The 27,302-nt window shown below is 50.1% G+C and overlaps 1 protein-coding gene across 2 annotated transcripts; it reads left to right on the plus strand.

The window, feature by feature from the left end:
• On the plus strand, positions 1-27,181 carry AKAP8L (A-kinase anchoring protein 8 like). Of its 2 annotated transcripts, XM_039243297.1 has the most exons (15): positions 1-108; positions 5,762-5,836; positions 10,532-10,564; positions 10,873-10,930; positions 11,033-11,113; positions 12,960-13,413; positions 13,509-13,605; positions 13,694-13,764; positions 14,113-14,176; positions 15,107-15,215; positions 16,664-16,805; positions 16,904-17,009; positions 17,246-17,376; positions 26,607-26,702; positions 26,797-27,181. In XM_039243297.1, exons 1-15 carry the CDS (start codon positions 96-98, stop codon positions 27,106-27,108), a joined length of 1,842 nt encoding a protein of 613 aa, XP_039099228.1. In that variant the 5' UTR covers positions 1-95; the 3' UTR covers positions 27,109-27,181. The 2 variants fall into 2 exon arrangements, with proteins under 2 accessions (XP_039099228.1, XP_039099227.1); XM_039243296.1 differs by having other exon boundaries at positions 10,873-11,113.
• Positions 27,182-27,302: the final 121 nt, after the last annotated feature.

Here is a 27,302-nt window from a genome sequence, read left to right on the forward strand (position 1 = left end):
TTAGAAGGGGCCTCGGGGATTGTCGCCGCCGCTATCCCGGCGTCGGACGTGTCGGGCAGCTGCCGGAGTCCTTGCTTGCGGTGTTTGCTGCTGCCATGAGCTATACAGGTGGGCCCGGCAGGGTAAGGGTCGGGCGTCAGGTGGGAAGGGACAGGGACGTGCCAGAGCCTCACCGGGCTCTCCCACGCCTCCCCCGGGGTCTGGACGCTGCCCGCTCTGCGGTCACAAAATGGCGCCGCGGGCCCGTCGCCTCAGGTTCGCCCCCCTCACGCCTTGGCGTCTCGGTTCTTTGTGCTGGCGGCTTCGCGTCCTGGCTCCCGGCCGCCCGAGGTCTTGGCCTCTGTCGCCGGTGTCCGAGGGCCCTGGCCTGGGCGCCCGCGTTCTCCGAGCCCATCACCTCCGCCCTTGGCCCGGTCTCCTCAGACCCAGATTCAGGTCACCCTTTTTCAGGTCCTTAGCCCGTGAGATCGGTCGGCGGGCGGGCTTGGCTGCCGTTGTCATTGCCGCACACCCCCGCGCAGTTTCCCTGCGAAATGCCGCAGCCACCCACCCCTCCCAGCCCCTTTGCGTGCCCCTGGCTAGGAAAAGCCCCAGGCCCCTGGCGATCGGTACATTTTTGCCGGGTTTGGGCCGAGCGGGGAGCCCTGGGACGAAGGGGCTGAACCCGAGCCTTGCGAGGAATGAGCCGTTTCTGCGTTAATTCATACACCATCTGTCAGATTCATCGTGTCAGGTGCTGAACAGGCACCGGAATATTGACAGGAAATCCTCAAGCAGCTTACGGGTAGATCTTAACAAGCAAACAAACAGATATAGCATGTGTTCCCCGGCGGTCAGGACCCTGTGGCGGCTGCTGTATTGCGAGGGTTGCAAAGGGGGTGGGTGGATGTGGGCGGGCTCTCTGTGAGGAGGTGACATTTGAGCAGAGACCTGAAGGGAGTGAGGGAGTTCAGGACGTCTGGTCGGGGGTGCCCAGGAGCAGAAACTGCCTGGCTTGTTAGACGATCCCCTAGGGAGGCCGGAGCGATTTGAGCAAAGGGGAGGGTGGCTGATGAGATCAGAGAGGGGCCCCGGGATATGCTTGGGCGATTGTAAGTTGTCCCTGGAGGGATTTGCAGGTCCGCCTGGGTTTGCCTTGGCAGTAACCGATGAGGCTTCTCAGCTAGGAGCCCTAGACTAGGCCTGCTCCCGGTTTGATGGGGGGATTAGGCTTGAGAAAGTACGGTTGCTTGGTAACCTCCATTCTGCTTGGAATGTTCAGGACTGGCCATGGACCCGGAGCCTCTGGGGCTGCTTTATGTCGGCTTCCCGGAGCAAGTGGTGCCGGGCCTCCCTCTTTCGTTCCCTGGGTCAGGGGCTTGGCCAGAACCGTAGCTTTTCAAGTAACCATCCCCTTGCCCAGTGGTTCTCTCGATTCTGCCTCCCACCCACCCCGCTCTACATTTGGCAGTTTGGAGATGTTATTTGGTTGTCACATCTGGAGTGGGGTTGCTTCCATCTGCTAAACATCCTGTAACGTCCAAGGTGACCCCCACCACAGTGGATTCTCTAGCCCAGAATATCAGCACTGCCGAGGTTGGGCAGCCCTGTCCTGGCCTTTCCGTAGCTTTCCTGGTTCAGGAGGAAAGTCCGTAGGGTCGTTGGTGACATCTCTGGAATTGAGATGTGATCCTTGTCACCACGTCTTCCCAAGAGGTGAAAGACCGATCTTTGGTTTTTAGGGGCCAGGCTGCTGAAGAACCCAGCAGATGGATGGTTGGGTGCACAGAGCTTTTGTAGTTATGGACAGGGACACTGAGTTAGAGAGGTCACTAATGGCCAGGTCTGAATTTTAATTCCAGATCCTGCGAGGGAGGCAAGCTAATGGAGCAATGATTACCTTTCCCTTGGTCTTGATCAACTAAAAACCACAGCAGCTTTATAATGGGAATCTTTCCCGTTTAAGAAGCAGACCATTAAAGGCAAAAGCATTTTAAGTCACATTTCAGACAACTCTCTCCCTCTAAGGAGGAGTTCTGGAGGACTTGAAGCAAATGTTACCGTTGTTACTAAGCACAGAAGGTGACGACAGTAGTTTCGTTTTTTGACAACTTGTCCAGCTTTTGAGCCTAGCCTCTATGTGTACTTGGGCAGGGAGGCCCCATCTGTGGCACTGAGGGGAAGGATGGGAGCACTGGAAAAACAGGGGAGAAAAATGCAGAATTGGGCCTTTGGAGAAAGGTCTGAAACTACCAATCGTTTTATAAGAATGTCTGTCTCACAGGTTTGTTGTTAGGAACACACAAGTGGTTTACTGAATGGCTCTGGCTCGGGATCTCTCCTGAGGTTACATTTTAGGTGTCGGTTGGGACTGTAGTCGTCTGGAGGCCTGCTTGGGACTAAAGGATCCACCGCTAAGATGACTCAGACTCGCACAGCTGGCAGGTTGACGCTCGCTGTTGTTTCCCACCATGTGGGCCTCTCCACGGGCCTGCCCGCACCTCCTCGCAGCAGGTGGCCGGTTGGTCCCAGAGAGAACGATCTAAAGCCAGAAGCCTTGGAAGTCATACTCAGTTATTTCTTTTCTTTTCTTTTTTTTATTTAAAAAATTTTTTTTTATAGTTTATTTTTGAAACAGAGAGAGAGCATGAGCAGGGGAGGGGCAGAGAGAGAGTGGGAGACACAGAATCTGAAACAGGCTCTAGGCTCTGAGTTGCCAGCACAGAACCCGATGTGGGGCTCGAACCCACGAACCGCAAGATCATGACCTGAGCCGAAGTCGGACGCTTAACCGACTGAGCCACCCAGGCACCCTTATACTCAGTTATTTCTGCAGTCTTACTGGTTACGCTGGCCACCTCTGTTAGTTTGGGAAGGGACAGCATAACGTCAGGAGGCAGGAATCTGTAGAGGCTTTCTTGGAGGCTGGTTACCACCAGATGGGAGAGCCAGGAGGCAACCTAACTTCATTCCAGTTGAGAGAGATGAGAGAGAATCCTAGGCAGGCTCCGCATTGTCAGCTCAGAGCCTGGAGTGGGGCTCGAACTCACTAATCAGGAGATCATGACCTGAGCAGAAATCAAGAGTCCGACACTTAACCCACTGAGCCACCCAGGTGCCCTGACCTCTAGTTTTTATCTCTTTTTGTTATTTCTTCAAAGAATCCCCTTTCAAATAAAAAAGAATAAAACTGAGAAGCGTGGGGAGCCTGGGTGACTCAGCGCAGAACCTGCGTGGGATTCTATCCTTCTTTCTCTGCCCTTCCCCCGCTTATGCTCTCTTTCCCTCTCAAAATAAATATAAACTTTAAAGAAAACCTGAGAAGCTTTGTGTATTTTTGAGTAAAAAGATGTCAGTCTGATCAAGAAGAAGAGTTATGATGCATAATTATAACTCCATATCTGAGTGTTAGGTTGACCGTGCCAAACCTTGCTTATTTTATTTTATCATCTAGAGCTGATCAGGCTGGTAAACCGAACCAAGAAGAGGAAGTTGGAACCAGACAAAAATTTATCCATAATTGGAGCTTAATTCACTAAAGAAGGTCCTGCTCTAGACAGTTTGTGGAACAAAACGTTAACACGGGGAGGACCGAACTAGACCAGAGGTTGCCATTGACCTCTGACGGTTTGGTGGCTTATCTTTCCTTTTTCCCAGGGAAGAACTAGGGCACCTCTCCTTTGACTCGACAGATCTTTTGCTCTGCAGCTTTCATACTGTGCTCCATTTAGTATTCCTGTCCGGGTGTGGCAGGTTCCGGGCACAGCCGCAGCGTGTATAAACCACAGTAGCCCAAGTCTGGAGCCATGTTGCTGGCGGCCATGTTGCTGAAGAAACAGGTTTCAGAAAGCTAGTTGAGCAGACAGTGGAGAAGGTGAACGTAGGATGCTAATGTTTACACTGTGGGGCTTCCCCACGCGTGAACCATCCAAAGCGTACTGTCGGGGTTCCTTGTGGACAGTGCTTAGGTTGTAGGCGTGTTGGGAAGGCCCCTGGAGGGAATCCGTTCTAATACTCCCTCTTTGATTAGGGAAGGTGAAAAAGTGGGGCTGGATACTTTGGACTTTCTCCTTCCCCACTGCGCAGTCTCAATTCCCTCCTCTGGGAAGTCGGGCTAAAGTGTGGATCCACCAATCTTTATTTGAAACCCTTGGAGGGCTGGGTATGTTTTGGAGTTCTAGCTTGAGAGAAGGACATTCCACAACACCCGCACTGGGGCCTGGGGAAGCACCCTGTAACTAAATGCATTTTTACTATACCAAATTGGGTAAAGAAAAATCGTAATTGTCCTCACAGGTCAGTTTTGCCCCACAGTGAGTGTTGACACCACATTTGAGGAGAACCCTTGGTTTTCAGACCTTTTTGGACTTTGGAATTGCAGGGTAAGGGATCCTGGCCCCGACTCCTTTGTTGGCTGTGGTGAGGATGAAATAAAAAGGCTGAGAGCGCCCTGGGGGGAGACACTTGTTCCCTGTTGGCTGCTGTTGGCCGCCATCTTTGTTGCTTTGGTATTAAAAGATGAGCCAGAGAGACTGTCAACAGGTGAATGCCCACCCTGAGGGGAGGCATTTGGTGTATGCTTTTGTTGTAAAAAAGCTGTCAAAGGCACTGGGTTTAATTTTTAGGTCAGGAGTTGGCTCCTCTGAGAAGAGGCAAATACTGGCTCTTAGAGTATCCATCGTAGTTTCAGTGCTAAGGGTAAATCACTTAAAAATAGTATCTTATTATTATTTTTAAATATTTATTTATTTTGAGGCAGAGAGAGAATCCCAAGCAGGCCTGCACTGACATTGCAGAGCCTGATGCAGGGTTTGATCTCATAAACCCTGAGATCATGACCTGAGCCGAAACCAAGAGTTGACGCTTGACCAACTAAGCCCCCTGGGCGCCCCTGAAAATAATATTTTTAAATGTAATTTTAGGGACACCTGGGTGGCTCAGTCAGTTAAGCGTCTGACTTCGGCTTAGGTCATGATCTCACAGCATGAGTTCGAGCCCCATGTCGGGTTCTGTGCTGACAGTTCAGAGCCTGGAGCCTGCTTCAGATTCTGTGTCTCCCCCTCTCTCTGACCCTCCCTTGCTTATGCTATGTATCTGTCTCTCTCTCATAAATAAATATTTAAAAATAAATGAATAAATAAATGTAATTTTAATGATAGTGTCAGGATTCATCATTTAAGAGCAGTAGTTTCTGGGTAGAAGTTCAAGTTTTCTTTACTTGGTACTAATTCACTTTAAGCTAAGAAATTGAATTGAGAAAACAAAATAATACGCATACTATGTATAATATTTACACAGTATAAACGTGCTTACCTTAAGTAATTGCATTTTAGAGGTAATGTAACGTATGCATTTTTTAATGAAAAAATAAATTATGAAGCGGTTTTGGTTGGGAGGAGGGGAGGGGTATTATTTGCCTTAATATTGTTCAGAACCCATTCCCATCTGTTGTTTGAATTGGCTCACCTTTCAGTCATTTGATGTAAGTATTTTCCTCATTTCACTGAATAATTTGGGTACTTGTTTATCAAAACCGAAGACTGGTTTACTATGTTTAAACTTTTTTTTAATCTAGTTCTTCCGGCCTAGCAAGCTAAATATAGCCTGTTTTTCATTGGCTAATATGTTCTGGAGGTATAATTAAAGTGTTCAGAAGCTAGAATTTTTGGAGGCTTTCCATTGAGGAGAGAGGGCCTGCCAGCCAGTCTACACCGAAGGGTAATCTTAGGTCATCTCCACGTGGCTTGTTTGGGGAAATTAACCACACTGTGCATATATTTAGGCTTTGTCCAGGGATCTGAAACCACTTTGCAGTCGACATACTCAGACACGAGCGCTCAGCCCACCTGTGATTATGGTAAGTGTGGGCCCCTGGGAACCGGAGGGTGAGTGCTCTGCTGTCTTCTCAGTTGCCTTTGACTTTGCCCTGTCTTGCTCTTCCAAATGCAGACTTGTATAAAATGGTGTGGTGGGCTGTTAGAATAGCTAGTGCTATTCTAGCTGGAGGCAATTATGGGAAAGGTGTCAGCTAACCGAGCATCCTAGAGTTCTTGGAGCTGTAAATGATTGGTTCCTTTGCCCTGTAACATTTTGTTAGAAGCACGTATGGAAGCACGTATGGTCTGTGACAAAAGTCTGGCTTTAGGAAGTTCCCTTGAGGGTCTGGGAAGGAGAGTGGCCAATCGGAGTCCAAAGGATGGTCTGAACTAGAAACCAAGTCATCAGTTGAGCTTCAGCGTAGCATGAGGGACCAGAGAAGCTGCCTGTCTGAATCTAGCACCGTTTTTAGGGACAGTCAGGCCATCTCAAGCCAGTGGGTTCCTCACACAGGGTTGAGACAAAATGTCCGATTGATTTCTCCGTTGTGATCCGACACACGAATTCTCTCATTCAGAAATAGCCACTCGACAGGATCCATAGATGTTCTCTCGGTATGCTCTGGCAGCCCCTAACTGCCAGTAAACCCAGTGCTTCTGTGCTCTGTGACCATTGGTGTCTATGAGAAGGAGCTCTCTTTGGAATTAATAAGGATGATGCCTTGCTTGCTGACATGGGTAATTTGTTTTACTACTCGGGTCTGGGGAAAGACCGAGCCTACACCCTGACATTACCTCAAGAGTCACTGAATCAGTGGACATAAGTAAGATCCCTGAAATATTACCAACTAGTTCCCGGGGGAGAGGGAGACCTACAGTGTTTTGAAATCGAGTAAGGATGTAACAGGCATTTCATAAATGAGGAACAACTTGGTTTGTATGGCTTCCTTATCCTGCCCTGTCCGCCTCGCCCTTTAAAATCAAACAGCAGTCCCAGACTGCACGTCCTTTTGAATTATTTTCTCTCTGGTTTATAAATTCTGAGCACAAGCATTTTAGCAGATGTGCCATTTGCAAATCTTTTCTCCCAGCCTGAGGATCATTTCTTGTCAAGTGAATTTCGAAGAACAAAATTCTTCATTTTGATGAAGTCCAATTTATCATGCATGTGCTTACTCTTTCTCTATCTCTCTCAATATGTAAGTAAACTTAAAGCAAAAAAAAAAAAATAAGAGAGTCGCCTGGGTGGCTCAGTCAGGTGAGCATCTGACTCTTGGTTTCCTCAGGTCATGATCTCACAGTTTGTGGGTTCAAGCCCCGGCGTCAGACTCTGTGCTGACAGTGTGGAGCTTGCTTGGGACTCTTTCTCCCTCTCTCTTTCTGCCCCTCCCTTGCTCTCTCTCAAAAATAGACAAACATTAAAAAAATAAATTTAAAAAAGATTTTGTTTTTTAAGTAATCGCTACACCCAGCATGGGACTTGAACTCACAGCCCTGGAATCAAGAGTTGCGTGCTCTATTGATTGAGCCAGCCAAGAGTCCTGATCTTTGATTTCTTTCATTACTGCTTTGTAGTTCTCAAAATACAGATCCTGCACGTAGTTTGTTATACCTACAACCTCAATATTTCCTGTTGTTAGTGCCAAGGTAAATGGTACTTTTTATTTTTTTATTTAAAGAAAATTTTTTTAAATGTTCTATTTATTTCTGAGAGAGAGAGCATGTAAGCAGGGGAGGGTCAGAGAGAGAGGGAAATACAGAATCAGAAGCAGGCTCCAGGCTCTGAGCTAGCTGTCAGCACAGAGCCTGACGCGGGGCTCGAACCCACAGACCGCGAGATTATGACCTGAGCCAAAGTTGGTCGCTTAGCTGACTGAGCCACCCAGGCGCCCCTAAATGGTACTTTTTAAAACTTCCGTTTTCAATTGGTCATTGCTAATTTGAAGAAATTGGGTTGATTTTTATATATTGACCTTGTAATAAACCTTGCGAAGCTCACTTATTCTTATAACTTGTATGGATTTTTTTTGAGGTTTGTTTATGTAGACAGTTGTGTGAAAGAATAAAGACCATTTCATATTTCCTTCTGGCTTAAATTGCAAGAGCAATAGAGCAACTTTTAAATACAATCAAGATCGCCACCATTTTATTGTATTGTATTGTATATCATTTATTTATTTTTGAGAGAGAGAAAGAAAGAGAGAGAGAGACGGTGGAGGAGGGGCAGAGAGAGAAGGAGACAGAGAATCCCAAACGGGCTTCGCATAGTCAGCGCAGAGCCTGACGAAGAGCCCAAAATCCCCAACTGTGAGATTATGACCTCAGCTGAAACCAAGAGTCAGATGCTCAACTGACAGAGCCACCCAGGCGCACCCCCCCCCCATTTTAATAGTTTTGTCAGCATTTGTGTTTTAGATAGTTGAATAATTTATAGGTGGATAGAGTTGTCTAGTTTTGTTTACTGTTAGAAGCATTTCCTTGTACTGTATGAGGCTTAACAGATTGGGTTTTTTGTTTTTTGTTTTTTTTTAACATTTATTCATTTTTGAGAGAGAGCCAGAGCCAGAGCATGAGCAGGGGAGGGGCAGAGACGGAGGAAGACACAGAGTCCGAAACAGACTCCAGGCTCTGAGCTGTCAGCACAGAGCCCCACATGGGGCTTGAACCCACAAACTGTGAGATCATGACCTGAGCCGAAGTCAGATGCTTACCCAAGACTGAGCCACCCAGGCGCCCCTTAATCCATTCTCTTTTGATGCCTATATGAGATTTGTCACTGAGAAGGTAGACTGTAATCTGGACAACTATTTCTTTGAAGTTGAACATTTACATTGTTTTATATTTTTATTCTGTAAGTTTTGCTTACAATGACCATCTATTTTTCTTTTTCTCTTATTAAAAATACTAACGTCCCTAAAATTTCCCCACATCAGCACTGGTCTCCTCTCCTCTGGGGGTGGATGGGAGCTCTGAAGTTCTTTTGGAAGGGGCAGGTCTTGGGGATTCCCTAGGCCTCAAGGTAGACAAAGGTTTCCCCTTGAAGGGAACTTGAGGGGAAGCCCTTCATGGAGTCTAAGTTGCCCCAGGCATAGCAGATAGCGCATAGAGTGTGTTTGCTGAGTCCTGACATCAGGCTGTCACCTACCTGTCCACCCACCTGTCCTTGTGTTTACAGAGTTAGTGCCCATTCCTGCTTCCTTTCCTTGTGCTTCCCTGCTCTGTTCTGGCAGATTTTTGGCACCTACGGCTGTGGGGGACCGTATACAGGCCTCCCAAACAGAGCCCCAGGGGGTCTGCCTTTGCTTCGCAGTCCTTTCTCCTTTTGAATAGCTAGTGTCCACTGTTCCTGGTGCAAACATCCACATGACCAGGCTCTTGTTAGCTGCTGGGGCTAAGTGGGTATTGTTCCTTGTGTGCTTCTGCCAGCCTCTTCTTGCCTGTCAGAACTCTCCTTTGCCATCATCCTTCATGTGATTTCCTGCTCCGGGCTGTCCCTGGCTGCTTTCTAGTTAGAAGTGTCTCCTTTAATGAGCAGTGCTCTGGGCCTGAGCCGTGCCCAGCACTGCCAGCCTGTGCTTTTGCGTGCTCAGATGGGTAGTTGAAAAAAGGAATGAATGAGAAACCTCTGCTTTGGTTTTCCCAACTGAAAGAGGTTTTGCTTTGTGAGCTCTCCAGCACTCAAGGTGCATTAGATGGAACGGTCAGCTAGGGTTCTTTGCCGGTTTCTGACACCTCCCTGTTCTGTTTATGCACTGCATTGAGGAGAGGCCCGAGTGTAGGATCTCGGCCTGCCCATGTCCATCATTTCAAGTTAATACACTCTTGTTCTCCTGTGGCTTGGACTCTTGCCGTGCCTCATGCTGCCATCTCATGGAGCTTTGGTCCCTGCCTTGGGATGAGTAGGTCTTGTCTGTCTGCAGGGTAGAGACAGCGGGGAGTAGGAATCAACTCTGGACTTCCCCTAGAGACACTGGGAACGTGGTCACCGGTTCTGGTAGACTCCCCTGGAGAGAGGAACCGGGTTTGCTTGACTTGGAATCCCCACTTGGCTTTGCACTTTGTCAGTTCTCACTGGCTTTGTGTTCTTGAAGGAATGAATTTTTCTCAGGTGCCGTGATAAAATCCAGAGCATATTTGGTTTGTAATCCAGGTTGTTCTCTCAGTAGTTTTCTCAGGCTGGGAGTTGTGTCTTGTCCTTACCTCTGCCGATGTGCTTTACACATTAGCACACACACATGCAATTCAAGGGCATGGTGGCCCTCCCTGTTAAGGTCTATGCTTGGGAGAGGATGATGGTCAGTTTCTTTGTTCCAGATGGCTTTTTTGGGTGATTTGAGTGACATGATTTTCAGAGTGGATGTGGGCTCTATGCTGAACTTCTTGTACAGCATAGTCTGTGAGGCACCAGCGTCCAGTCTCTTCTTCTGACTGGTGCTTAGCAGGAAGTTGGGGTTATCTAATTCTGGCTCCTCGGGGAGGACTATAAGAGCCAAATTCCTTAGCTGACAGTGTCGGCAAGGGGAGGCCCCTTAAGAGGTGGTCAGAGCCACAGAAGTTTGGGCACCAGGGCAGGGAGTGAGCCTGGGTCATTGATGTAGAGCTCAGGGCTTCCCCGGGGAGGTTTGGGCTTCTGTAACCAGTCAGAAACTGGGAATCATCGTCTTTGTGTCTGAAGGAAGAAGCGCTTGTTGTTTTGCCATCAATTGTAGATGTAATTACGCTTTTACTGTTTGTAGGATATGGAACTTGGAACTCTGGGACAAACAGAGGCAAGTATTCCCATGATGGCTCTCCTGCCCCTTGGGATTAAACTGGTTGTGTTTCTGCCACTGCCCGGCTTGCCCAAAGTGTATCGGGAGGTGCCTTCGGGGGCCCTGGGTATCCTGGGGCAAGCTGCTCTTTCACAGGAGGTCCTGTGGCTAGGGCCCACCCAGCCTGAGGTGGCTAGGGTCCCTGGTTTGTCTCTGTGACGGACGTCCTTGTCTCTGTGTCTGTCTGGCCATCCCTGTGTGCATCTCCTCTCCCTACCCCTGCCATCTCTGTCTGTCTCTGTCTGTCTCTGTCTTCCTCATTGCAGGCTACGAGAACTATGGTTATGGCTATGGCTATGGCCAGGATAACACCACCAACTATGGGTATGGTATGGCCACTTCAAACTCTTGGGAAATGCCTAGCTCTGACACAAATACAAATCCTAGTGCTGCGGGTAGCGCCAGTGCCGATTCCGTTTTGTCCAGAATTAACCAGCGCTTAGATATGGTGCCACACTTGGAGACAGACATGATACAAGGAGGCATGTACGGCTCAGGTGGAGAAAGGTGAGTGGGTGTCTGCCCAGGGGCTGAGACTCTGTAGGGGCACCTGCTGCCTACTGGCACCTCCCTCTCTCAACCGCCTCCTGCTTCTGCTTCCTTTCTTCTTGCTTTGCAGCTGGGGCTCCCAGCTCGGGGTCTGGCGCGCTTCCCTTCTCTGGCCTGGGCCCCCTTCTTGCTCCTTGCCGTTGCCTGGTGGCCAGCCTCTGCCCCAGCTTGTAGGGAGAGGAACAAGCCCTAACTGGGCTGGTTTCGCTCTCCTCCGAATGACTCTTCTCAGGACCATAGTGTTAAGTGACCCCTCCTGGTGACAGTCATTTGGAGGCCTTCTCCTGAGGCTTTGTATCCTGCTCGCCCTCAGGGCGGGACAGATTGGGCTGGGGGGATGAGTCTTTGGGGTGGACCACAGTGAGCTGGGCCATCCCCACATAAGAGACAGAGCAGATGTGGACACTTCCTGGCTGCTCTTCTGAGCCTGACGGACCTCAAAAGCACCTTTGTGAGGCATTGTTGTCCTCATGGCCAGAGCACAAGAGGTCACACCCCTTGCCGGAGGCACCCAGGAGCAGGTGGTGGAACTGGGCCTGCCACTTAGATCTCCCCCCAATCCACAGCATCAGGCAGTGGGCGTCTGTCACTGTCTAAACCGGTGCTGGCTTAGATGTCCTTGTGCCCTAGTGAGGAGGGCGTGTGATGGTGTGGGGCAGCCTCATGGCCCCAGCTGACAGATGGGAAGAGAACAGACAGTAAGGAGGGGTCAGCTGGGGACTGGTGGGTTCAGGTGAGGCCCTGGGGCCACTGAGGAGCAGAGGTTGCCAGAGGGACTTGCATGCACTGGCTCTGTAGCAAGCAATGTTTGGGGGAAACCCCAAACATACCCCATGTCCTCGTGCTTAGCAGCCACATGCTCGCAGCCGAGGCTGCTGAAGGCGGGAGGGGCTTGGCTTTTTGCTCAGTGGCCAGGTGGACCCTGTCACCCGGCTGGTGGGCACCGGCTGGTGGGCTGGTGCCCGGCTGCTTGTGCACCTCCTCTCTGCAGCCTGGGCCTGGGGAGCAGGGCAGGGGAGGGAGCGGCCGGGTGGTGCTGGCTGCTTCTCCTGCAGCTGCTGCTGCTGCTTGGCTGCCCAGCTTTGCATGGAGGTGCCCCTGTGCCTGCGAGACGTGTGGGGCCAGGGCTTGGGGTACGTGGGCTGCTCCCTCCGTTAGAACAGCTTTCTGCGGCGCGCTCTTTCTCCCAGGAGGGAGGTCTGGCCTGCCTTCCCAGTTGCTGTGGAGGGTTCCATCCCACAAGGGTGATGTGCCAGAGCTCTTTTTCTAGGCCCTGGGCAGACTCACAGCGTCTTTCCTGGGAAACCCTCTCCACTTTGTCCCTCTTCTCCTTTTGGGTGGTGAGGGCCTTTGGAGTACTGGAAGTTCCCTCAGCCAAGGGGGATGAGACCAGCACAGGGTTTCTCATAGGCATTATCAGCCCTGGTGGACAAGCATTCGTGTGCTGGCCTGCCCTCAAACCCCAGGGGGCTGGGGTGCTTGGCTCTGTACCCTGAGGCACAGCCTTGGGCGTTGTGGCTACCGCATATGTATGTACATGCTTCATAAGGGTATCTCTGCCCCTGAGAACTACTCCACCCTATTGTCTGTTTTTCTTAGGGTTCCCAGGCTGGTGCAGGGGCTCCCGAGAGACCTTCTAATTGGCATTCCTAAACACTGAGCCTCTCTGACAGGGTGGGGTAGGTTAGAGTAGGACCTCCTGTCTCCGGGCTGGGGAGCTGTTGGGAAAAGCAGGAACAGGAGGCTCCACCCAAGGGTAATGGTGCCCGAGGGCCTCCCTGATGCTTTCCACCTGCTTCTGCAGATACGATTCCTATGAGGCCTGTGACTCGAGGGCCATTCTGAGTGAGCGCGACCTATACCGCTCAGGCTACGACTATGGCGAACTTGATCCTGAGATGGAAATGGCCTACGAGGGCCAGTACGATGCCTACCGTGACCAGTTCCGCATGCGTGGCGGCGACAGCTTTGGCCCACGGGCTCAGGGCTGGCCCCGGGACTCCAGGAGTGGCCGGCCGATGGCCTCGGGCTATGGGCGCATGTGGGAAGACCCCATGGGGGCCCGGGGCCAGTGCATGCCTGGTGCCTCCCGGCTGCCCTCCCTCTTCTCCCAGAACATCATCCCTGAGTACAGCATGTTCCAGGGCATGCGTGGCGGGGGCGCCTTCCCAGGTGGCTCCCGCTTTGGCTTCGGGTTTGGCAATGGCATGAAGCAGATGAGGCGGACCTGGAAGACCTGGACCACAGCCGACTTCCGAGTGAGTAGAGGAGGCTGTTCCTCCCGGCCCCTGACTGGGTGGAGTGACGGGCCTAGAGCCACCTGCCCTGACCCAGCTCCGTCTCTCTGGCCCAGACCAAGAAGAAGAAGAGAAAGCAGTGCGGCAGTCCTGATGAGCCAGACAGCAAAGCCACCCGGACGGACTGCTCGGATAATAGTGATTCAGATAATGGTGAGGAGAGCTGAGGCACTGGGGCTGCTGTCCCTGTTCCCTGCCCCATGGAGCTCCTGGGCTGAGCTGGTGTCGTTTTACCTTTCAGATGAGGGCACTGAGGGGGAGGCCGCCGAGGGCACTGAAGGCGCCGAGGCTGTGGAGAAGGGCTCTAGAGCAGTAAGTGGCCGGGCCCTGTGTGCTGTCAGCAGGTGGGGCCTATGAAGAACGGGTTGGCTGAGCCCCTGTGCTGCAGAGCGGGGCCCTGCAGGGAAGCCACAGGCCATCCTGGTCATGCACGTGTAACCAGCACAGGAGAGGTGGAGGCCTGGTATAGCACGGGCTGCAAGCAGGCCACACAGCCAGAGCCCAGGTTTCTTTATCAGGAATGAGTCCCCTGCACTAGGGCTGCTGGGAGGCTGTGCGGCTCCTGGCCCAGTACCTGGTACATAGCAGGGCCTTGTCATATAGAGCCTTTGTAAACAAGTGTACACGCTTTAATGTGGGGTTTTTGAAATGGTGTTCTAGGAAGGAGAAGAAGAAGAGGGAAAAGAAGAAGGCAAAGAAGAAGGCAAAGAGGATGCAGAAAAGGGTGAGGCTTCTGAGTGGCCTGGGGGCTGGGGTGGCGCTTCCAGGCACTCAACAGTTGGAGGGATCCTGCTGAGGGCAGGGTTGTGACAGATGTGCGGCCAGCTTGGGCCCTCCCTGGTGGGGCTGGCATGCGCTGGCAGGGGGCTCCTCTTCCTCTGTTCCCTTCTCACTCTGCCCCCCCTCCCCCATTCTTCCCAGACAGAGGCCGTGGGTGGCAGTGGCCCCTGTCTGCCTAGCGCATTGGCTTTGCCTTTCGGTGGGGGCAGCAAGCAAGAGAGTTGGGGGGAGCCCCAGGCATACTCCCTGCCCTTCAGTAGTGCACAGTTCCGAGTCCTCAGTGGCTGGTGTCTGAGCTGGGACCCTCGGTGGAGTTTTTACGGCTCTGGTTTGCGTGTCCTCTCCCTTAGCGCCTCTCCAGCCCCTGTTGGGAGTCCGTGTCCCCCTACCTGAGTGATGAGCGCCAGCAGGTACCTAACAGTAAATCCAGCCTCAGCCCACTGTTGCCGCGGTGCGCCGTGGGGGGTGGGCCGAGCCCTGTGAGCTTTGGGGTCTTTACCTCTGGGGGCTGCACTTAGGCCTCAGCCATGGCCTCCCTGCATCCCGCCACCTGGCCTCTCTGAACTTGTGCCAGTGTCCCCACCGAGATGGCTTCTGTTTGCCTTCAAGCCTCCCTGTGGCTCACTCTGTGGAGTGTGGGTGTTCTGGAGAGCGGTGGGGTCAGCCTGTGTCCTCCCCTCTTCAGGACCCAGGCCAGAACGGTTCCCTGCCCAGCCCAGGGTTCCCAGTCCTGCTCGTGGCCGGAGTCCTTGTTCGGACAGCTGCATTCAGAGTGGACTGTCTGGAGTAGAAGGCGGGTGATCCAGCCAGAGGCCCCAGGGCCTGCCTTGACCTGGTGGAACCAGGCTAGTGACTGTGCCCTCTGTTTCCACAGGGGCCCTTAGCACCCAGGATGACAGTGGCCAGATCAAGCGCAAATTGCAGGCAGGCAAGAAGAGCCAGGATAAGCAGAAAAAGCGGCAGCGAGACCGCATGGTGGAAAGGTAACCAGCTTCCCGCCATTCCTTTGCCTCTGCCTCGCTCCGGGGCTGCCGCCTGAAGAGCAGGGCCGTGGCTCTGCCGCCTCGCCGCCCTCTGGCCTCCCTTGGGAGCTGCCGCCTGCTCGGCCGTGCATGGCCCCTGCTTCCCGCCAGGCCCAGCTCCCACGGCCTGACTCGACCCCTGCCCCACTGCGGCCGCCTGGCGACCGCTAGCGTCTTTGACCTGAGACCTGACACTGCGCGGCACCGTTGCCCAGAAGCTCCAGCGCTAGGTCACTCGGCGCACGAGCCCCGAGGTGCACTGGGGGCCCGATGCCCCTGCGGGAGGGGGCCAGCTCATCAGAGACTCAAGGTCCAAGGCGCCTGTGCCACCCCAGCTAGCTGCCAAGAGGCCGCCGCCGCGCCCAGGAGAGATGGCAGCACCCGTGGGCCGTGGCAGCCTTGGGCCTGCCCTCTGCCCTGCCCGCCGGCCCTGTCAGGCCGGGCCTGTCTGCGGCTGAGCCCTTCACGCCCCTTGGTCGGGTCTGTCTGCCCTCAGGGCTCCCGCACTGGCGCTTGCCTCCTCCTCCTCCGCCTCAGACTCTTGCTCTTGCTGGACCTTCCTCAGCCTCGCCGGCGCCCGGCCCCTGGGCTCTCCAGACAAAGCTGACCCCGTGGCCCAGATAAGGACGTCCGGCAGAGGTAGGGACCCGCCCCGAGGCCTCGGTGGCGGCTGGCCTCCTCCGCCCCTTGCCACGGCGGCCTGCTCCAGCTCAGGCCCCAGACCCCGGGCTTCTGCTGTGGACACCAGGCCCAGACAGAGCACCTCGCTCAGGTGACTCCAGGCTGCCCTCTGGCAGGCCAGGCGGGCGCCCTCCTTCCAGCTCAGACTGGTCTCTTCTTGGAAGAGGAAGATGAGGCAGCAGGAGCCCAGGCCTGCCTGCCTCCCATCCCTCCCGACACCACCCCCGAGCATTCTGAGCAGAGGATGGGCTGGGCCTTTCAGTCCCCCAGACCCAGAAGGAAGATGCAGCACCTTTTCGGGCCCTGCCTCGGGACTGCGTACTCCACTCTGCACCTCAGGGCCACCTGGCTCACGCCAGGGCATCCTCCTTCCGGTCCCCAGCTGGGCCAAGTGCACAAGCTCCTGCCCAGCCTTGGTAGAGAGGCCCACCGGCAACCTTCCAGCGACTCCTTGCCTGTTGCAGCAGCTGCTGCCTCAGGGTTCAGCCTCCTGTCTGGGAAGGAAGAGCTCCTCCCCGTCCCCCACGTTGCAGTAACTGCAGCCTGCAGACTTTCTGTCCCTTTCTACTCCCAGCCCCACTGTTCCCAGCCTGTCCCCCTGCTGGGACCGCACGACAGAGGCCCGTGAGCAAGGCCTGTTTCAGGGCTCGCAGCTGGGTTGGGTGAGGCAGCAGCGCTGTACTGTGGGACCCTCGAGGCCTCAGCCTTTCGTTTCTTTCCTGTGGCAGGATCCAATTTGTGTGTTCTCTCTGCAAGTACCGGACCTTCTACGAGGAGGAGATGGCCAGCCATCTCGATAGCAAGTTCCACAAGGAGCACTTTAAATACGTAGGCACCAAGCTTCCCAAGCAAACGGCCGATTTTCTGCAGGTGAGCCTTGGAGCGGCACAGCTGCTCTTAGCTTCCCGGACTCCTTGGAACTTAGAGCAGCCACACGGTCCTCGGAATCTCCTCGGTGTCTTTGGCAGGAGTATGTCGCCAACAAGACCAAGAAGACAGAGGAACTGCGAAAAACTGTGGAGGATCTCGATGGTCTGATTCAGCAAATCTACAGAGACCAAGATCTTACCCAAGGTGAGGAGGTGTCATCCCACTCCAACCAGGCAGGGACTCAGCCTGCCCTCCTCTGGTTCTCAGAGTGGGGCCACGACACCCCTCTGTTCCCCCAGGGAGGGTCAGTGAGAACAGCCTCAGGCCCACGTGGATGTGGCAGGGAGGGGTGAGGAGCCAGTCTGGTGTTTTCCCCAAACTGCTGGGTCTGTCCTAGGCATCTGGAGCCAGTGGTGACTTTCCTGCTCTCCCCCCTACAGAAATTGCCATGGAGCATTTTGTGAAGAAGGTGGAGGCAGCCCACTGTGCAGCCTGTGACCTCTTCATTCCCATGCAGTTTGGGATCATCCAGAAGCACCTCAAGACCATGGATCACAACCGGAACCGCAGGGTGAGTGGCCACCAGTGCCCTCCTGCCATCCTGTGAGTTGACTTGGTGAGGCCTCCGGGAAGGTCCTGGGGCTATAACCTCTGCGTGCCCATGAGGAACTGCAGGAGGTGTGGCGGGGCAGGCAGTTAGAGACGGCTGGCCCAGTGCGGCCAGTAGAGCTGCAGGGAGAGGGGAGGGAAATGGGGACCCTGCCTGGGAGGAGGTGGCATCCAAGCTGGGATACGGGGACTTCCGTGTGCATAGGGGCCACCAGCCAGATTAGGTTCAGAAACTAAAGAAGTGTGCAGTGCAGGGGCTGCTGGGGACGGGGAGGGGATTGGGGCTTCAGAGGTTCACGAGGGCCGGGATGAGGGTCTGGGCTCACTCCTGCGGGCAGCAGGGGTTTTAGGTCGGGCACTCTAACGGGATTAGAGTTGGTGTTGCCCCTGGTGTGGAGGGAGGCATGTGGAGTGGGGCGTTGAGGAGCCCCAGGATAGAGGAGGGCTTCTGCTTTGCGAGTAGGGAGAAAGGAAATGACCGGGAGTCTGGCTTGAGTAGCTGGGTGGACAGAGCTCCTGCTAAGGTAGGGGGTAGGTAGGGGGGATATATGGTGTAAGGAAAGGAGCGAGTCCAGCAAGAAGGTGAACAAATTCGGTCTTGTTTTCCAGTGTGTCCCCAGTGGCACAGAAGCCAGGGTAGGAGTTTTTGATTGAGGTGGTGACACGCAGGGCTGAAGGTGGCTGTTAGAGGTCTGGTTCGGGTGGAGGGGATGTGCAGTAGGGAGAGAGCTGAGAGGTTTAGAACCAGGTCTGGGCCAGAGTGAGGCTTGGCTGCCATCACCCTGGAGGAGGTGGAGGAAATTTATGAGCAGATGATGGCAACCTGGGGAAGCGCAGGAAATAGCATTTCTCAGCTTTTCCCCACGGCCCAGAATCACCTCTGGTCTTTCGTGGTGCACTGATTCTCAACAGTGGCCTGGAGTTAGGTGGTTGAGGAGGTCGTGTAGGGATCTTGCTTTGACCAGGTTTTTGAACTGGGAACTGATAAGGGGGTAGGAAGAGAGCAGATTGCAGAGGATGGATGGTGTGTGATATTAAAATGTGGAAAATCTAGGTGAAATGAGTGATAACCAGTAAAACATAAACTCAAAACTGATCCTAAAAGAAGTTTAAAAAAGAAAAGAGGGGCACCTGGGTGGCTCAGTTGGTTAGGCATTCCATTCTGGATTTTGACTCCAGTCACGATCTTGTGGTTTGTGAGATTGAGCCCCGTGTCGGGCTCTACGCTTACAGCATGGAGCCTGCCGCAGATTCTCTCTCCCTCTCTGTGTCCCTTCTTCCCTGCTCTCTCTCTGTCTCTTTCAAAATAAATTCAAGAAAAGAAAAAACCATAACTACTAATAGAGGGATTTGGAAGGGTGAGGAAAGACAGAAGATACTGAGAAAGCACCAGAAGTCATTGATTTGTAGAGATTTGAGTATAATATTGTATTTTTAGAGATTCCAAACTATGGAAATGAATGGAAACCTTTTAATTATTATTAATTGTGGTAACAGCTTTGTTGAGATATAATTCACATACCTTACAGTTTACCCACGTAAGCTGTACAATGCAGTTTTTAATATATTGCAGTTGTGCAGCCATCACCTCAGAAAGAAACCCATACCCTTTAGCTATCCCTCCTCCTCGCCCCCCCATGCTTCATGCCTCCCCAGTCTTAGGCCACCACTAATGTACTCTTTGTCTCTGTGTATTTGGGCAATGTCTCTGGGCATTTCATGTAAATGGAGTCACGTAATACATGACCATTCTGTGATCAGCTTCTTTCACTTACCATAATGTTTTCAGGGTTCATCCAGGTTGCGTGTGTCAGAACTTCCTTCCTTTGTATGGCCTAATAATACTGTCTTGCATGGATAGACCAAATTTGGTCTATCCATTCATTGATTTGGGCATTTGGATTGTTTTCACTTTTTGGCTATTATGAATTATGCTGTTACAAACATTTGAGCATTTGTGTATAAGCTTTCGTGTGGGTGTGTTTTCATTTCTCTTGTGTATGTGTCTAGGAGTGAAATGTCTGGGTTTTTGTTTAACTTTTGAGTAATAGCCTGATGTTTTCCAAAGTGGCTGCACCATTTATATTCCCCATCAGCAACACATGAAGGTTCCGATTTTTCCATACTCTCCACTTGTTATTATCTTTCTGATTCTAGGCATCCTAGTGGGTTTGAAATGGTATCCACTGTTTAGTTTTTATTTGGATTTCTCTAATGACGATGATGTTGAGCATTTTTTTCCCCCTTAAGTTTATTTATTTATTTTGGAAGAGAGAGCGGTCATAACACCTGCACAGAAAGAGAGGGAGCAAGACAATCCCAAGCAGGCTGCGTGCTGCCAGCACAGAGCCCGAGGTGGGGTTTGATCTCACAAATCTCGAGGTCATGGAGAATCCAGAGTTGGATGCTTACCAACTAAGCCACCCCAACCCTCCCCTGCTTCCAGTTTGAATGAATCTTGAATGGATTGTTTCAACCATTCACATTTAATATTGTTGAGGTTATCAGATTTACATTTCTTGTTCTGTTTCCCCTTTATTCTTTCTTTCTCTCTCCCTCCCTTCCTTCCTTTCTTTTAGTTTTAATTTAATTAATTTTTAATTTCCTTAATGATATTTTTTGTGCTACATTTTTGGGCATTATTTTCTGAGTGGTTTCTCTAGTCCTTATCTTACACATATGAACTTTTCAAAATCTCTGTCAGATACAATAACCTAATTTCAGTGGGATTGAGTTACTCCTATATAGTTCTCTCTACATGGGAGGTTTTTGTGTTATTACTGTTATACATAGTATTTTATCTAAATGTGTTGTATTTCCGATAACACAAAGGCAATGATATAATACAGTGTAATTACTACTTTACATAATCTTATGTCTTTTAAAAAAGAAGCTGACAGGAAGAGGGGCACCTGGATGGCTCAGTCGGGTAAGCATCCAATTCTTGATCTCAGCTCATCAGGTCTTGATCTCAGGGTCATAAGTTCAAACCCTGTGTTGGGCTTCATGCTGGGCGTGAAGCTGACTTTATTTTTATTTATTTGTTTGTTCATTCATTCATGTTTTTATTTATTTACTTATTTACTTAATTTTGAGAGAGAAATATAGATAGAGTGCACGCATGAGCCGGGGAGGAGCACAGAGGATCCCAAGCGGGCTCCGTGCTGACAGCAGAGAGCCTGATACACAGCTCAAACTCACGAACCTTGAGATCATAACCTGAGCTTAAGTCGATACTCAACTGACTGAGCCACCCAGGCACACCAAGCTGACTTTGAAAAAATAAAATAAATAAGGAAGCTGACAGAAGGACAGCACTTCTGTATTTCTAGCTTCTGTTATGTTAGCCTTCTTATTTCTCATTTTTGGTTCTATTTGTGTTCTTCCCGTGGATTCAAGTTACCACTTCCTTAGTAGTTCAATACAACTTTAGTCCCCCCATCTTCTTTATGCTGTTATTGGCAAACATGTTATATTTCTCTGTTATAGACCAAATAGTACAGTTGTGTATGTGTATTTTTGTACAACTTCTTTTCAGTCCGTTGAGAAGACAGGCAAAGAATTATACATTTATAGTGTCTTTTATAATTACCTTTATTGTTCTTTCACCTGGATCTGCATAACTATCTGGGGCCGCTTGCTTTCAGCCTGAAGAACTTGGGTACTTCTTATAAGGTCTGCTGGCAGCAGCCTCTTTCAGGTATTTGTTTTGGGGAATGCCTCTGTTTCACCTGAATCTCTGGAAGATAGCTCTGCTGGATGCTGGAATCATGGTTGACACGTGTTTTTCTTTGAGCATTTGCAAAGTTATTTCACTGCCTCCTGGCCTGGTTTCTCATGAGAAGCCAGCTTTTAACCTTATTGAGGTTCCCTTTTAACTGATGATTCATTTTTCTTTTCCTGCTTTTCAGGCATTTTCCCTTGTCTTTGGCTGTCAGCAGTTTTATTATGAGAAGTCTTTTGTGGATCTCTTTGTATTTATGCTACTTGGAGTTTGTTGAATCTCTACATTAAAGTTTTTCATCAGATTTGGCAAGTTTGCATGCATTTTTTTCATGTATTTTTTTTCTGTATTTTTTTTTTCTGCTGCTTTCTACTCTTCTTTTGGTATTTCCATAATGCATATTTTGGCTCACCTAATGCTGTCTCAAGCTTGTCTGAGACTGTTTTTCTTCATTCTTCTCTTTTTCAGATCATATCTACCAATCTATAGAGTCTCTAATTCTTCTGCCAGTTCAAATCTACTGTTAAGCCCATCTAGTGAAATTTTCATTTCAGTTATTACACATTCCAGCTCCAAGATTTGTTTTGGTTTCTTTTTTATAATTTGTCTCTACTAATGTTCTCTATTTGATGAGACCATGTGATTATGCTCTTCTCTTCTTCCTACCCCCACCACAGTCTTGCTACTGTATTTGCTTATCTATTTGTCTAGTGAAATTATTTTTTAAGTCTCTTTGATCCCCACAATGTGAAACTTTTGCCAGGGTGCCTTGAAGGAGGAAGCTGTGGGCAAGGGCACAGCCACCCTGAGACAACAGTGGTTTTGACAGGGTTCTTTTTTTTCTTGCCTAGACTACACTCAATTGTTATAAAGGATACAAGTTATTGGCCGATTGCTGTGTTGTTTTCAGCAATGCCTTGAGGCATTACATTGCTCTCCAATCTGATCCAATTAAATAAATCCACACTCTTCTATAGGAATAATCTTTGAGGTCATGGTTTGAGAGTTGTGAGCCCTGGAGGCTCTTCTGAACTCTTCTACTGGTTCTGGTAACCAGGGCAGCTGATGGTTTAATATATATTGTTATCAAATCTACTAGTTTCCTTTTAATTGTTTTTCTACATACCTTCCAGTCTTGAGCTTTCTCACAGTCTTCTGAATAAAGTTCGTTCCTTTGGGAAGAGATTTGGGAGCTCATTGTTGTAAGGCCTACCCCTGGGTAAAACCTGAGCCTAGGCTCTGAGCTGGGTGTGGGGATTCTGCAGTGCTGCTTCCCCACGGTGTCTACTGCTTTAGGAGAGACTGGGGAGAGAAGGTGACACCTGTAGCCTCTGGTCTTGCTTTGGTTTGCCTCTCCAAGGCCCGGGAGCTCAGCTTTATGAACGAGCCAATGAATGGGGGCTGGAGAAAAGAAGGGCGCCACAGCATCTCCCATGAACTTGCCCAGAACGTAGCTACTGCAGCAGGGAGCTCGAAAAGAGAATCGCTGACGTTCCACGTCCCTCCTGGGAAGATGCAGCCTTCCAACTGTGATGAGCTGGGGAAGGCAGGGAAGCAACAGGCCATGTTTAAACCACCACAGCTCACAATCTTTACTGAGTTTTAGCTTTTCCTTACGTAGTGTTTCTTCATTCGGTGTATATCCTTAGGACCATTTCCCTTGACTTGAAAGGGTTGTAGTGTTTTATAGTCTTCATCAGTTTCACCAGGGAGCAGTGCCCCATAGCTTGTCAGGTTGCCATGCTGGAAGTTCATCCTCTCGTGCATTTTTAGGAAGATGTTTTAACCTTCATTCCAAAACTCTGATAAGGAAAATGCCGTAATGAAACTGTAGATCAGTTTTTTTTTTATTTTTTTTATAGTTTATTTATTTTTGAGACAGACAGAGCATGAGTGGGGGAAGGGCAGAGAGAGGCGGAGACACAGAATCTGAAACAGGCTCCAGGCTCTGAGCTGTGGGGCTCAAACCCACCAACTGTGAGATCTGACCTGAGCCGAAGTCAGATGCTTAACCCACTGAGCCACCCAGGCGCCCCTAGATCAGTTTATTATTAAAGAATAAAAGTGCTGGGGCGCCTGGGTGGCTCAGTCAGTTGGGCGTCCGACTTTGGCTGAGGTCATGATCTCACGGTTCATGGGTTCGAGCTTCGTGTCAGGCTCTGTGCTGACAGCTAGCTCAGAGCTTGGGGCCTGTCTTCGGATTCTGTGTCTCCCCCTCTCTCTGACCCTCTCCTGCTCACACTGTGTCTATCTCTCTCTCAAAAATAAATAAAACATTAAAAAAATAATAATAAAAGTGCTAAGTAGGACTGAGCTGGCTGACTTGGTCAGGAGAGCATATGACTCTTGATCTCGGGGTTGTGAGTTCGAGCCCCACATTGGGTGCAGAGATTACTTAAAAATAAAATCTTAAAAAAAAATAAAAGGGCTAAGTATAAATTACTAATTACCAATCTAGTGTATTCAATTCAGTTCAAGCAAGTAATACACTATAATTTGTTTCTGGAATACAAGGATGGTTTGATAAGAAATTGGCAACTATTGGGGCGCCTGGGTGGCTCAGTCGGTTGAGTGTCCAACTTCAGCCCAGGTCATGATCCCACGCTTCATGGATTCGAGCCCCACATCGGGCTCTTTGCTGACAGCTCAGAGCCTGGAACCTGCTTTGGATTCTGTCTCTCCCCTTCTCTCTGTGCCTCTCCTATTTGCACTTTATCTCTCTGCCTCCCAAAAATAAATAAACACTAAAAAAATTAAAAAAAAAAAAAAAGAAATTAGCAACTATCAGTGTGAAATACTGGAAATGAAAACTTTATATGCAAATAATCTGATTATAGCCTTAGAAAAGCTGAATGATTACAGCAAAGTGGCCTTAGACTTAATAGAATTTGACAAAGAGATGTGGAATTCAAAATAACATACAGAAAAGTAATAAATTGTCTTCATTCTAGTAATACCCAGTTAGAAATATAAATGGGGAAAAATCTACTCACAGCAACTACAAGATGCATAAAATAACTAGGAATATAGACCTAAGAAGACAGGTATGGGATCTTAAACTCAAAGGATATGAAATAAGACTTCAATGAATAGAGAAGTATGCAGTGTTCTTCATAAGAGACTTAATAGCAGAAGAAAACAAAAACATCTGCCACATATTAATGTGGACAGTTAATGGGATTCCATTCATACTCTGAGGAGGGGGACAGAATGAAAATGTTTTAAAGTTTATGTTGTAGCATTAAGTCTAACAGTCAAGAAAATTTATACAAAGGGCGGTAGCTGAGTTCAGAGACTTGGTTTAGCAGGTAATAAGTTTTTAGAAAGCCACTGCAATTAAAAACAAAAAGTGATGTTGGCATAGTAATAAAATGGTAGAACCAGATGAGAGTGTCTAATGAAAGATCCCAGTATGTTTTGGAGCTTAGTAACTGATAAAGTCGATATAGGTTCCTTATCCAAAATCCTAGGGCCAGATGTTTTCAAATCATTTTTTTGTTTTCAGAACAGCTACATGGTAATGATCGCTAAGATCCCTAGCGGGCTCTGGGAAAGTGACTTGTAGTTGAACCATAGGTAATTCTTCAAGTGACTTATATAAGTGGGATAAATAAAGATTGTATAAAAACATAATGGAGTTTAAAGGGAAAACTTTTCCTTCTGGGTTTCAAATTTGTGGAGAAGGGATTATAGACCCATATGTCAATTCAACAGAGAATAGTTCATCTCATAAATTTCTGCAAAAGCAAGCTGAAAGTTGGACCCCTAACCTGATACCATATATTCAATTCCAGAAATCATACACGTGAAAAAGAAAAGATAGCAAAATTTAGAAGATTGTTTGTTTACCTTGAGGTTACAGAAAGCCTTCCTGAGAGCAAGCCAGGAAACCCAGAGGTTGTGGAAAAGATGACCTCATAGAAACGCTGGGCAGGTGGCCCAGCGTGCGTATCAGATCACTCAGATTTTGCTGTCGGGCAGGGGAAATGTCATGAGAGGCAGCACACATTCTTTTCTCTTTCGTTGGACCCCAGAAGTATCCAACAGTGATAACATCTGAGGCTCCTGAGGAGACAGAAGGAGAAGTACATTGTTTTAATAATAATAATGTTTCCATAATTTAATAATAATAATTACTACAACGTTTTTTGCAGAGTGCTGGGGCCGTCACTTTGGGGAACCTGTTTGGTAGAATTAAAAGCACCAGCATGAAAGTATTTAAGGTTATTTTGGCGGTGTTGGGTTATTGTAGCAAAAACCTGGAAACCGTGTAAATGGGCTTCAGCTGGGAATTGGGTGTACCTCTCTGTGCGTACAGGGAGGACGGTAATGTGTTGGCAAGTGAGGAACTGCGGAGGAAGTGGGCTGACCCAGTATCCTAATTGCATACCTTTAATTTGTTTCATTTTGAGTGTGCTTGAGTTCAGTCATATCTTCCCCAAGTAGCAGTGAAAATGAGTAAAGAAGTGAAGGTTCGGAACGGGAGTAGGAACAGCAAGGGAGAGGACGTATAGAGTTAGCTGGGCTGCGGCAGTAGGGTCTTTGCAGGTGGGCCCCTCCTCACCTTGCCAACAAAAATAGCTTTCATCCTTTTCTTCCGGCTTACAGCTTTATGCATAACCTTTGTAATGATGAAAGTGAGAGCTGCCTGTACTCCGGGCCATTGAGGGAACCACCTAGCATTTCAGACAGAAAGGCTCTGGCACTCTGTGTACCCCCTGGCCCATCACACACCTTTCTTACCACACAGGGGCGGGCGGGGATGAGCCCTATTTACGGACTGCATGGTGATCTTTGGAATGTATGATTTATTTAACAGAATATGTAGGTGCTTTCCAGTTTCTCACTACTGCAACCATGTGTGTGAATGTTTCCAAGTCTTAAACTTAGGATAGATTCCTGTAAAGAAATAGAGACAGATTTTTACTTTTGACACATTTTATTTAAACTGCTTTCCAGAAAGTAAGTAAACAGTTGGCCCTCTCACCATCAAAGGTAGAATTGTCGCTCTTCACCCTTAACATTTGGGGTATAATTCTTCATCTTCGGAATTCTGTGAGTTAAAAGGTGTATCCCTTAAATGTGCTGTTTGACATTTGTATTCCTACTTTTATATTCCCCGTTGGTCTTAACGAGTTCCTTGCCTATGGGCGGTTGGCTTCTTGTGATGGGTTGCACCTTTGGCATTTAGGTTTCTTAATTTGTTCACTGTAGTTTTTATGTGAGCACGTCAGATTGCTGCTGTACAACGGTAAAGACTTGTCTAACAGTAAGTACGATGTAGAAGAATGGAGCATTTGAGCAAAGATCAGGTCTAGGGTCCGTGCTTGTACCTAAGGTACATTTGTCCACTTAATGCCACGTGGTTACCCAGAGCCCTGGGCTCAGGGTAGAGGGGTTGGGGGTGGGGGAAGGGGGCTTTCTGGCGCTGAGAGCAGCCTCTCCAGCCCTGCCTGCCTTGCTTGCAGCTCATGATGGAGCAGTCCAAGAAGTCCTCGCTCATGGTGGCCCGCAGCATCCTCAACAACAAAATCATCAGCAAGAAGCTGGAGCGCTACCTGAAGGTGAGGCGCGCCGCCTGGGTTCCCCCTGGCCCCCCCCTCCCCCCCGGACCGCGCGCGGGCCCTCCCTTCAGTATCCGCGTCCCTCCCCCCACAGGGTGAGAACCCATTCACGGATAGCCCCGAAGAGGAGAAGGAGCAGGAGGAGGCCGAGGGCGGCGCCCTGGACGACGGGGCGCTGGTAGAAGCTGCAGGGGGTGCGGAGGGTGCAGAGGGCGCGCCGGCGCCGCCCCCCGTGCCTCCAGAGCCGGCCCCTGGGGCCACGTCCCCACCACCGCCGCCACCCCCCGAAGAGGAGGAGGAGGCCTTGCCCCTACTGGGCGGGGCGCTTCAGCGCCAGATCCGCGGCATCCCGGGCCTCGACGTGGAGGCCGACGACGACGAGGAGGGTGGTGGGGGCGCACAGTGACCCGGGCCCGGGGCGGGCGGGACCCGCGTGGACAAGGCTGGAAGCCGAGCCTAATAAAGCTCTTTCCATCCCACTTTCCTCGTTCATTTATTGCGGCACGGCAGACGCCGTGGGGAGCGGTCTGCGCCTGCGCGCGGGATCCGGGAAAGGGTGGGGGTGCGACTGCGCACTGGGGGCGGGGAGGTAGAGGGAAG

Source organism: Hyaena hyaena, unplaced genomic scaffold (genome assembly GCF_003009895.1).
Source record: "Hyaena hyaena isolate Hyena2069 unplaced genomic scaffold, ASM300989v1 scaffold_227, whole genome shotgun sequence".
NCBI lineage: Eukaryota > Metazoa > Chordata > Mammalia > Carnivora > Hyaenidae > Hyaena > Hyaena hyaena.